General features: G+C 39.2%; 1 protein-coding gene across 2 annotated transcripts in view; it reads right to left on the bottom strand.

Annotated features, from left to right (window-relative positions):
- Positions 1-12,664, bottom strand: part of GREB1L (GREB1 like retinoic acid receptor coactivator) — a 161,394-nt gene that overhangs the window by 75,009 nt on the left and 73,721 nt on the right. For both annotated transcript variants that reach the window (XM_040354049.1, XM_040354050.1), the window contains exons 4-7: positions 6,440-6,595; positions 4,041-4,087; positions 1,672-1,831; positions 300-500 (exon numbers count right to left, since the gene is read on the bottom strand). In XM_040354049.1, coding sequence (XP_040209983.1) covers positions 300-500; positions 1,672-1,828 — 358 coding nt within the window. In that variant the 5' untranslated portion in view covers positions 1,829-1,831; positions 4,041-4,087; positions 6,440-6,595. The remainder of the gene's footprint in view (positions 1-299; positions 501-1,671; positions 1,832-4,040; positions 4,088-6,439; positions 6,596-12,664) is intronic.

Raw genomic sequence — 12,664 nt, 5'->3', positions numbered from 1 at the left:
GGGCCTAGAGTAGCAAGCTGGTCTCCGGGCGTAGGTAGGAGCCAACTCTAATTACGTGGTATTACCATGCAAACACTTAAAGAATTATGAAAAACTGTCAAGTTATGCAGTTCCTCCATGCTAGTGGATCGCCCCCCAGCAAATGTGACAAAAAAAGGCAGGAGTTTTAAAATCAGTACAATGGGATTAAAATGGAATTCAAGCAAGAAGCAGTAGAACATCTGTTAGGTTACAGAACGCTCAGGCCACAGAGAGAGCAGCATATATTATAGTACATCTTCTGATAGACAGGACCTTACCATCTACAGTACAAGAACCCTCTGGAGGTGGCTTCTGGATGTAAGGTAATGGAGGACTATTCGTATCAGATATGTCATCATCATCGTCATCTTCCATTTCACACACGGTCTGGCTGTTTGAGAAATCAACACTACCATTCTGAGTGTACCGCTGGGCATAATCCTTATCTAGTTCTTCCAATTTAGGCTTGACATCAACACCTTATGACGAACAAAAACAACGGATTATAAAAAAACGATTTCATAAAAAAAAAAAAAAAAAAAAAAACATACTACTACTACTACTACTACTACTACTAATTATTTATATTATTAATAAATAATAAACCATTATTCAGACAACATAACCCATTTTTTGGAGAGGATTTGACACACTTTTAGAAGCTTTGATCGTAGCCTGCATACTTGGCTGCTGTAATACTACAAGGGTAATTTATAGAAGTATGGGATGAGCCAATTAAATATTACCATAACCATGAATCAGCTGTAATTTTTTCCTACCCCTTTTGTTTTTCCAGCAGGAGCACTTAATTTATCATGTAGGTCCCTGTAAGGCCCCATTTTTTAAGTCAGCAGCTACAGTGTTTGTATAGAGGACACTTACCTGTCCAGAGAGCCCGCAATGTCGCCCCCCCCCCCCCGAGGCCGATCCGTCCATCGGATCGGGTGCCGATGCCGCCATCCTAACTAAGGTAAACAGGCAGTGGAAGCTTGCGGCTTCACTGCCCGTTTCCTACTGCGCATGCGCGAGTCGCGCAACGCTTTGTGAATGTCCGGCTGTATTCTGGGACACACACAGGTCACAAAAGAAAACAAGGGGCTCTGTGGAGTAGGAAGTGGCAGATTAGGAAGACTGCCTAGCAACAGGCATTTCTGGGAAGTAATTTTTTTTTTTTTATATATATGTTTTTTTTACAAATTTTAAAGGAGAATGTTAATGTAAAGTAAACAAAAAAAAAAACCTTGATTTTAACAGAAATGGTACACTTATCAGGAGTGCTGGAACATTTTTATGTAGTAGCAGCCCACATGGAATAGGATGAAGCTAAAACAGTAAAAAAGACTCAGATTATTCACCAAAACATTGTATTGACAACTGTGGCTCACTTAATTGTGGTCACTGGGAGAGGAAGTAAAAGGAAATGTCAACAATGGACACACAGACACAAAGAAAAACAAACTGGCAAATGTTTTAACCCTTCCTTACCCAATACTTTAAAAAAGGAAGGGGGGGGGCTAGTTACAATATACCACCTGATGCCAATCAGCTCTTTGATTTAAAGTTATTTCAAAATCGCACAAACCGTACTAGTAATGCTTTGAATGCTAGTAAATAAACGACTGCATAGCTACACCCCTCTTTGGTACCTACCTTCTGGAGTGAACGTGGAGTTGTCTGCATTGAGATAAAGCTGTGAGAACACTGGTCGTGGTACTACACTGTTACATCTTAGAGAGGCTTCTATGGAATTGTGAAGAGCTTCCTCAAACTGGGCAGATTTTAGCTGCCCTGCATATGAGTTCCCCATGACCTGTTAGAAGAAACGTTGTCAAAATGTAAATCTGAATTTAAAAATGAATTTTAACTACAGTAAAGTAGCTAAATACAAAGCATGACTACATATATGGGATTCATTCTGAGCACCCTGTTTTCTGATCCAGGCATCACTGTATAAAAAAATAGTCAGGTCCTCAACTACTACTGCAACAGTCAACTCAATAGGCTAGGAGTGTTTTTTTTTTGGCCAAAAATAAGCCAACAATGTCATTCTTCTGCTGATTTGACTTTCTTCTGTTAGATTTGTTTTAATGGTTTGGCACATACAGCAGAGTGATTAAGAACGAGCTGTGACCCACTAGCTCCCACTTCTAGTGCTGCTATACTGGCGACCGGTGAGGTTATTAATATCTGCAGGTCAGTTTTAGTAAACATAAAACTCACTGGACAGTCAGATGTGTTCTCCAACACGGATAGCAGGTTGCATGTGTTTTTTCAAAGGGCACATTTCTTAATTGTTGCTGGCTGCAACTGAATTTTTTTTTACACCTTTAAAACCTTTTCCTTTCCACATGACCAAAGCCGATAACAGTCTGCATGCGTTTCACAGGGCAAATTTTCTCAATCATTTTGACTGCTTTCAACTTTTTCACAGCCGCTTTACACCCAGTCTCTGACAATGAACACAGTGGAGGAATGGGGCAGAGCGTTGTCACAGCATAAAATAAAGTTCTCAAACAAGGACATGAACTTTAACCACATTACATCACTATAGACAGTCAGGGAAACACTAGTCAGGCCCATTATTTTGACTAAAATTGCCCTGATGTTGGCCACTTTTACATGGCTTTATCCTCTGCAGTGTGATATAGGATAGGTTCAACAATAGCCAGTGCCAAATTTATAAGGGGGAAAAGGTAAGTTGCCCCGGGCGCCCATGCCAAAGTGGGCCCTAGACTTATTTTTTTAGAAATGAAACCCATTTTATTTGCACTTGAGACTTCTGTAACATATTCGCTGAGGGAATAGTCCAGTTTGCAGCCTTTACCAAGCTCCAGTCGTGTCTCTCTCCATCTCAATAGGCAGTTTTATTACATAATGAAGGGCTTGCTGATACTTTTCCAGGTGTTAATGTGGTTCTTAGAACATGTTTGAAATTGTCACTAGTTCTACAGGGGAAAGGTCTTTCAGCAATTGGCACTGATAAAGAATTATCTGAGAAGCACAATGACCCATGAAAGACTTAAGCCCTGTACACAAGATCGGATATCTGATGGAATCTAATCCAATGGATTGTTTCGTCGGATATCCGATGAAGCCGACTTTCATCAGTCTTGCCTATACACCATCAGTCAAAAATCCGACCGTGCCAAAACGCAGTGACTTGAAACACTACGACGAGCCGAAAATAAATGAAGTTTAATGCTTCCAAGCATGCGTCGACTTGATTCTGAGCATGCGTGGATTTTTATCCGATGGAGTTCCACACAGACGATCGGTTTTTTACCCATAGGAAAAATTTAAAACATGTTCTATTTTTTTTTTTTTTTTAACACCGATGGAAAAAAGACTGATGGGGCCCACACATGATCGGTTTGTCTGATGAAAACAGTCCGTTTTCATCGGACAAACCGATCGTGTGTACACGGCTTAAGTGTGTTTCCCTGGCACCAGCACCGAAAGCCGACTGTCGGCAATTGAGCCGATTGTTTATCGCTGGATCCCTGAAAAGGTTAAGTGTCCCAATGTTCAAAGTCAGCAGCGACAGTATTTGTAATCTGCCAACTAATTTTTTTGGGGAAGACTGGCGCTCCTCTAAAGATTCTGTAGATACAAAGTGCAGAAAGAAAGACTTTTTGTAAATATTGTAGTGTGATGCATAACTGATGTTCGAATTGCCTGCTCTAATTACCTAGGTAAAGTGTATTCTTCCATTCAATAAAATGAAGGGGGGGGGGGGCAAGTTTATTCTTCCTATCCATCTTTTTTTTTTTTTTTTTTTTTAATATAACAAATGTGATTATTCATTTCAGTTGCATTTTTGTCATATAATTCAATTTCTATGTTGAGGGACCCCAGAACTTGACGTGTCCCAGGTCCCCCAAATCCAGCACTGTTTTAACAACAGGTAACACCCATACTTCGACTATTTGGGAAGGGTGGGCAGCCAAAGACCAAAAGATTCTTCTTTTAAATTTTTGCAGCTGCCCGCTCTTCCCCTGGGATATTATTTTCGCCCTCACCTCGGTTGTAGAAAGGCAGGCAGCCAATGGCCATAGGGTTTATCCCCCTGAAATGAAAAAAAATTAATAAAAAATACTGAATTTGACACCTAACCCATTTGCTCCTACTCTTCATATTCTGAAAAAGTGGGGCTCAGACTGCCAAATTCGGCAATGGCTATAATGTAGCTTTTATTGCAGTTACATATGGCAGCTGATAACTGCTGCCATCTGAAGCTGAACTGTCCAGCCACTTTACAAAGTTTGTGGTTACTGTCTCAAAAATAATAAAATCTAATATTTATTGCAAGATAAAAACTGCCTTGTATTTATTTCCTATATTGCAACCCAGACAAGCTGTAACTTATTATTTAGCCACTGAACAATATTTGTGCCTATTGCCTCCCAGATAATACACTCTAATTTGTATTGCAAGACAAAACCTGCCATGTCTTTCGACAGTGAAAAAAGAAGCTCACAACAGAACTATACATCTTTTTCAATCATATATTCGGGATGATGGCACATTGATACATTATTTATCAGTTCTAATTGAGGCTATACTCTCCCTTTTAGAACTATACTTCTAAAAACTGGTGACACTAGCCAATCTCTATAAAGTTAAGCAATTTTTCTTTCCTCTAAAACTTTTAGATTTTTTTGCCTGCTAGTTCTACCATTCAATTTTATCCTTTAAAAAAAAAAAATCAGGTGTCACAGCAAAAACTACCTCTCCTGCCAAGTTGTAATTGATCAGATTGAGGTACTGCTGATATACAAGTCAATCTTAAAAATATCCAATGCCAGAAAACTGTAGCAATAGTATCAAGACGCGCCCCATAGAGTTCAATTTTAAGCTCAGGTTGTGCACAAGAGTCGACAAACCGCCTGGATAGATTTGCTTGTCCCTACTCCCCACTAAAGCATGTAAAAAATTAAATAAACAAACATGTCAAATACATGGATTAAAAGTTCAGCAGAGGATTCATCCGAATTTTGTGTATGGACTAGCTAGTTGTATAGTCGATTTATCGATCAATTTGTGTACAATCAGCCTGTTGGGGTTTTGATACACTTCAAATTCTGACCTCTAATCTAAAGTGCCTTGAAAAAGTATTCATTATCCCTTTACATTTTCCAAATTCTGTCATGTTACAACCAAAAACGTAAATGTATTTTATGCGATAGACCAACACAAAGTGGCACATAATTGTGACGTGAAAGGAAAATACGTTTTCTTTTGTATTTTACAAATAAATATGTGTAAAGTGTGGCGTGCATTTGTATTGAGTCCCTTTACTCTAATACCCCTAACCAAAATCTAGTAGAGCCAATTGCCTTCAGAAGTCACCTAATTAGTAAATAGAGTCAACCTGTAATTCAATCTCAGTATAAATACAGCTGTTCTGTGAAGCCCTCAGGTGGTTTGTTAAAGAACCTTAGTGAACAAACAGCATTGTGAAGGACAAGGAACACAACGGACAGGTCAGGGATAGAGTTGTGTAAAAGTTTAAAACAGGGACAGGTTATAAAAAAAACATCCCAAGTTTTAAACATCTCTTGGAGCACTGTTCAATCCATCATCTGAAAATGGAAAAAAGTATGGCACAACTGCAAACCTACCAAGACATGGCCGTCCACCTAAAAATTACAGGCCGGGCAAGGAGAGCTCTCATCAGAGAAGTAGTCAAGAGGCCCATGGTAACTCTTGAGGAGCTACAGAAATCCACAGCTCAGGTGGGAGAATCTTTCCACAAGACAACTATTAGCCGTGCCCTCCACAAATCTGGCTTTTATGGAAGAGTGGCAAGAAGAAAGCCATTGTTGAAAGAAAGCCATAGGAAGTCCCGTTTTCAGTTTGCGAGAATCCATGTTGGATTAGAATGGCCCAGTCAAAATCCATACCTAAATCCAATTGAGAATCTGTGGAAAGACTTGAAAATTGCTGTTCAGACACTCCCATCCAATCCGACAGGGCTTGAGCTATTTTGTAAATAAGAATGGGAAAAAATCTCACACTAGATGTGCAAAGCTTGTAGAGACATACCCAAAAAGATTTGCAGCTGTAATTGCAACGAAAAGGGGGAGGGGGGGGTTATAAAGTATTGACTCAGTGAGGTTGAATACAAATGCACACCACACTTTTCACATATTTGTAAAAAGAAAGGAAAAAAAACGAAAAACCATTTATCATTTTCCTTCTACTACACAACCAAGTGCCACTTTGTGTTGGTCTATCACATAAAATCCCAATAAATACATTAACGTTTTTGGTTGTAACATGACAAAGTGTGGAAAATCAAGGCACTATAAAGGGTCTTTTTTTAATTAAATTAAATGTCGATACCAATTTCTACAGCAAGTCTGAAAATTAGGTTGGCAAAGTTTTAAAAATAAATAAATAAAATAAATCATATTACCCAGGCAGACGTCAGCCCTCTGCATCGAGCCCCATCTGTTAGTTGTAGGTGGAGATGGGGAATTGTGTTTCTTAATACTGGGCAGGTGGTCAGCAAAAAGAAGCCAGGGGATATGTCACAATAATGAGCAACACAAGGCGAGATAATGAATCCAAGCTAAACAGGACAAACAAAGATTTGGTAAGTACGGAGGAGGAGGCACGTGTGATGTGGTAAAGGGCATCACAGGGGACTTGTCAGAAAACTCTTCAAACCTTTTTGTTGCACAGCTGTTCGCAAATCCCAGCCTAATTTACATAAATGTCATGACTTCTTAAAGATCTCCAACAGCTCCAGCAATGACTGAGCTAAACACACTGGAGCTTTTCTTGGCTGTAGAGCTTTACACTGTTGATACACTACATTACTGTGCTAAATGACAATATATCAGTGTGATGCTCTATGTATGCTCCTTTATAAAACACAAAACTAAAAAATAACCTACACTGAGATCCAACTAGTCATGATAAAAACATTTCCATCACTGCCTAGACACAAAGGTAATCTGTCAGACCTCATCATGAACAGCAGATGTTGGCCAATCTATACCTTACAGCTCAATGTGGATAAATCCATTTCTAAAATGATCTGTTTTAACAGAATCAACTTACAACAGATGTAGGATTTCAACTGCTTGGTCACTAAAAAACACAGACTTTGGGTCAGTAGTTCACCTGATAAATTGTTTTCACTCCACATACAGAAAAATAAAAAAAAAGTAGCTACAGCTATTTACTTAATCTGGTACAGTAAAAATTAACCCATGTGTACAGAAGTCGATGTCACGCCCAGCTTGGGACGAACGAGCATGCTTGAAAAACAGCAGCCAATCGACATCAGATGAGCTCTGGCACCCAATGGCTGATCTGTACGTTTGAGGGGCGGATGGGGTTTAAGCGGTCCCCCTGTTAGAACACAATAGCACAGTGGGGAGATCGCTGTAGTATCACATAGTTAGCACAGCAACCTCCTCAGTTACCATGTGTAGCAGGGCATTAGCCTTTTTGCTGCAGTCGATTGTTGGCAATTTGTCTTTAGCAGCCAGTGTTGCCAAGGCAAACACCGGGCGTCAGACAACCCACTACCTGATACACTTGTAATAAACATATAAATAATCTGAAAAGGTCTGTCATAGCCACAAAGTAGAAGGGCAAAACTTATAACCCTGGTAAAGTCTCTGACTGAAACTCATACAATTGTCACTTTGTCCTAGAAATTAAACCGCAGCCATGAACTGTGTGAACAGTTGGCTGCAGTGCATTTTTTAGGTGGAGATAGATTGTTTGTTTAGGATAGAGATTGTTTAGGATAGATATATATATATATATATATATATATATATATATTTATTTATATTTATTTTGATATACATTTTGTTTCCTAATAGACATTTTGTACTGTATATGCATACTGTCCTTTGATTTAAATGGTTAGCGCAGCAAGATTGCACACACAATTTCTGATTTTCATACACACTAGATGTGCTTGTAGATTGAATATTTACTGTAGTGCAAATTACTTTCACAAAATGTTAAAAAAAACTAGGGCTTGCACTACTTTTTCTGCATATCAGGGAGTTGTCAGACTGCAAAAGCAGGGAAATGCGCTGGAATCACACAGGAACGTGCACATAACTGCGTGAACCAACCCTGGTTCACACCTATAAACAAAAACGGAGGAAAGCCTACCAAGAAGGTCACTTCAGTGGCACACCACAGAATAAAAATAAAAGAAAAATTATTGTAGAAAAAAAAATGCACCTTCAAAATCACAACAAAAAATTCAGTAAATAACCTTCTAAAACAACATTAAAAAAACAACGTTGTCATAATAAGGAAAATCGCAGCTGCGCTCGCACCCATTCATTTAATCACACTTCCAGTTTGGTCCATTATCTAAGACATTGAATCGTTGGGCTTGTTGGACCTTGAAAAGTTATCCTTCCAAAGTTCCTAAGAACCAAAAAGGGGAGGTGTGCATTTACAACTGAATATGTGCGAGTGCTGGCTTGCAGATTGAGAATTTGTTGGATTGTAAAGAATGTTCGATCACAATACATCAGTTAATTTCCAAATGTATCTGACAGGATGCTCACTGAGGCATGATGGTTACCTGGCTGTTGCAGACTGGATATGTCAAAGATCAGTCTGGGGGGGGGGGGGGGGGAGTCACCCACTTGAGGCTGGATTACTGGAAGAAAGTCCATCTATTACAATTTGACAGTGGTGTCTAAGCGGTGGATCCAGGATATGCGATTAGAATCTTTTTAAAGCTGGTTCACACCTATGCAGTTTGCTTTTGATCAAATTCTGCAGTGCTTTTTGCATTTCTTGTGCAAAAATGGAGCAAAATCATGGCAAAACAAAAACAAATCGCACTACATGTCTTTCTGCAGCTTCTCCATTGACCAATATTGAATCGAAAAAGGACCATTTTCTGTTAAAGGCTAGGTTCACATCTGTGCAGGTGGTGCAGCTGCAGAACCTGAATACCAGCAGTTGCAACAACCCACACAGAAAATGGGGGAACCGCAGGAGGGTGCCATCAATCCTAATGGCACGCCATCCGCACTGGAAATTGCACCCGTACTGGGAACCTTGGTTCCCATGTGGGCTGAGATTTCAAAAAGAGTGCAAGGACTTCTTTCCTGCGGGGCACAGCAGTCCATTTAAACGAATGGGCCCTTGTGCCCACACAAACCACATCCCACATGGCCACACAGGTGTGAGCCTAGACGTAAAAATTCCCTGACCCTTTAAAAAAATGTAGCGGCTAAGTTTGAAAAAAAGAAAGAAAAAGGAAGATGTGAATGTATCCTATAGAAAACCATGTTAAATAGACAGTAACGTATTGCTGCATGGTGCACTAAAAAAGGTCATGGGTGTGAACCAGGCCACGTGGCATACAATCAAGGAGCTGGCCTCAGCCATCATCAAACCTCAACATGCCACTGGATCACATGGAACTAATCACATAAAATATGGAATCAAAGATTGCTTCAAAAATAAAAAATAAATAAAAAATAGGGTGTTCTGATTATTGACCTATCTATATACATTTGTATACCCAATATCCAGGTCTTGCAGATTTGGTTGTACAGCAAATAGGTATATAATATTTCTGTAAAAAAATAAAAAATAAATAGATGCTGTAATACTTTACAGGCTGATTGAAAAGATCTTCCAATGTTTCTGAATAAATATATGTATATAAAAAAACTGGCCAATGACCTCAATGTATTGCCTAGTAATAGCTTACTATGAAATGATATATAAAAAGTAATACTGAAAAAAAAAGACAACATGGTCCAAACTGGGTGTATAGAAACAAAACGTATGCCAAAATCTTGAGAGAGAAAAAAAAAATGGTACCCACCACAATACATACACAAAATGTATATATAAAATATAATTGGCTACATATGATAGCCGCAAATATATATATTTGTGAAAACATACATCATGATCTAATGCACCCAGTCTAAATGGAAAACCCAACCGAATTCAAATAAATTATATTTGTTGCGTCAAAGGAGCATTTGGAGTTAAAGATTGCTTGATGCCATCCAATCTATGGCTAATTGGCCTAATACATTATATGTATGCTATGAATGTGCTACAATTAAATAAATCCATTTACCTTACAAAACCGTCACATGCCAGGGGTCAAAAAAAAATTATTTGTCCAAAAAATGACATACCATAATTTCTTCTGCAAAGTAAACCGCACAGGCAAGAATGTACAGAGCCTGGTGCTAACTGCTGGCACTTGGCATGCCAAATCCAGCGTACCATAAAGGCCAATGTGAACTGGAAGTGTCAAAATAAACATGCAGAGGCAAAGGGACTGAACCATTAACCTTCCTAAACAAAACATGACCTAACCCACAGAGGAGACCAAATAGTAGCTAGGTTGATGAAGTGGTGACTTGACAGGATTGTAGAATGTAGGACAACTAAAAGGCTACTATAGAGTACATTATGGTTTGTACTAAGTAAAAAAGGTGAACCACGCCTTACACCACAACTTTGTATCTAATAAAGACAAAATAGAGCCCATTTTAAAAAGGGGTCTTAACTGATTTTTCATCAAGCGCATTAACAATCTATTCTATACAGTGATGCAGAGCCAATAATGGAAACATTTTAACCAAAAACTAATTAAACACAGTGGGACTTTCATGATAAATACAATGGTGCAAATAACTGACATTAAAAAAGTTGTTTACTTTTATTCAAACCTCCATAAAGAGCCCATCAGAACATATATCTTATAACCGGTATATTATTGTGCTTGTATCATTATTGTGCAAATCAGATATGAATCAAGTTGTAGGAGGCCCAGGGCACCTCAACGCATTTTGTGGACAAATCCAATTTTGAAAGATATTCTGCCTTAAAGCAAATTTGTGCTTCACACATGAAGGGCAAAGCAACAGGTTTGCTTTAATGCCCCACTTTCAACAGTCTTAGGATCATACTGGTCTAATTTAAATAGCAAAATGGCCCTTTAAAAATATGCATCAGCATGAAGGATTATTCAACAGAAGGGGTACAACAGCGGCTTTCAGGAGGCGATATGCTCCCAAATGCTGGTTTGCATTTTGGTTGTTTTTATTTCCCCAGAATGAGGATATTGAATGGGATTATCACATTGCAACTGCAAGATCTATGGGCAAGTTTGACAGGCAGGGGCACCTGTCTAACACGACAGGCTAGGTAATCGTGGCCCCTGCTGCGGATGTTTACAGCCCCTTCTAGCTCAATATTCTCTTTTAGGTGGTCAGTAAAAGCATGGTTCAACCACCTGTTTTAATCACCCCTTTATGCAATTAGAGCTTTAAAAGTAACAAATCTGGTATTTTGCACCAGCCGTAATGCAACAAGAGCGAAAAGCACAGTAGGAAGATAAGGAACTTTACCTTCCCCAGTTTGCTGCACACATGTTAAGTCTGGATTGAGAAACCTAACACTTTCAAACATGATGAGGGTGGCCTTAAAGTATCTCTAAAAAAAGAAGACACAAATCCCCCCCCCCCCCATTTTTAGAGAACATAGGGAAGGGGTTTTTCCCCACCTAATTATCTGTGTCCCATTATGAAGATTTCCCTTCACTTCCGGTCCTTCCTGCCAACTGGTTGGAGGATATCTTTCCAATGTTCGGGAAAACCCTTCTTAGAACAGTCATCAATAGGATAATTAATGTTTCCATAAATAACCAGTTAATGACAATAAAAGAGATTAAGAGAGATTTAATACCAGACTTAGATTTCCTAAGGAGGATTCAACTAGATGCTTTTATTAGAAGTTAAATATATATATGCCGAAGTCAGGGCATTGACAAGGTTCGAAGAGACATGCCTGAAAGGGGAAACACTAAAGCATCCACTCTCACATTTTTATGCGACGTTAACGGAATTGGAAACGCTGCAAGAGATTTCTTTCCTACGGGAATGGGAGAAGCACCTGGGAGTAAGATTTTCCCAAGAACAGATAAAAAGGATTCTGGTGTTCAATCAAAAAGCATCAGTAGCGAGCAGATATCAAGAGGGGAGATATAAAATCCTCACCAGATGGTATAGAACACCGGCGGTTTTACACTGCATATATCAGAAATCTGCTAGGGATGTAAGGAATTTGAAGGGACTATAATGCATATTTTCTGGGAATGTGTGAGAATAAAGTAATTCTGGAGAATGGTAGCAGAAACAATTAAAGTGATAACAGGAGTAGCGTTAGGAGAGAACCCGGCTGTATATTTATTGCTGGATATCCCTATGTCACTGGAGAAATATACAAATTCCCTATTGAGACATCTGCTGGTGGCAGCGAGGGCATGCATCCCTGTTCTGTGGAAGTGTGAGAGCTCCCCATCAAAAGTACAGTGGTTAGCAAGAATTGCAGATATCCAACAAATGGAGAATCTCACTCTGACGTTGAAGGACCAAGATGAGAGGTACCGTAAGACATGGGTCCCTTACATGAAGTATACATAAAGTATAGGGAGGAGACAAGAGCAGAAGAGTAGGGGAGCGTACTGGTTGCATGCAAGTCATGGATAGAAATTCATCCAGTTTAGCAGCTACCGGCCAAATTACAATCCATGCATGGGCTAGGTGGTTGTACACACGTCGATCAATCAATTTATATACAAACCAGTCTGTTGGGTTTTTGCAGAATGATCAGT

This window comes from Rana temporaria, chromosome 5, assembly GCF_905171775.1.
Source record: "Rana temporaria chromosome 5, aRanTem1.1, whole genome shotgun sequence".
In the NCBI taxonomy this organism is placed as follows: Eukaryota; Metazoa; Chordata; class Amphibia; order Anura; family Ranidae; genus Rana; species Rana temporaria.
Note: the sequence above shows the minus strand (reverse complement) of the source record. Positions and strands in the feature narration are given on the sequence as shown.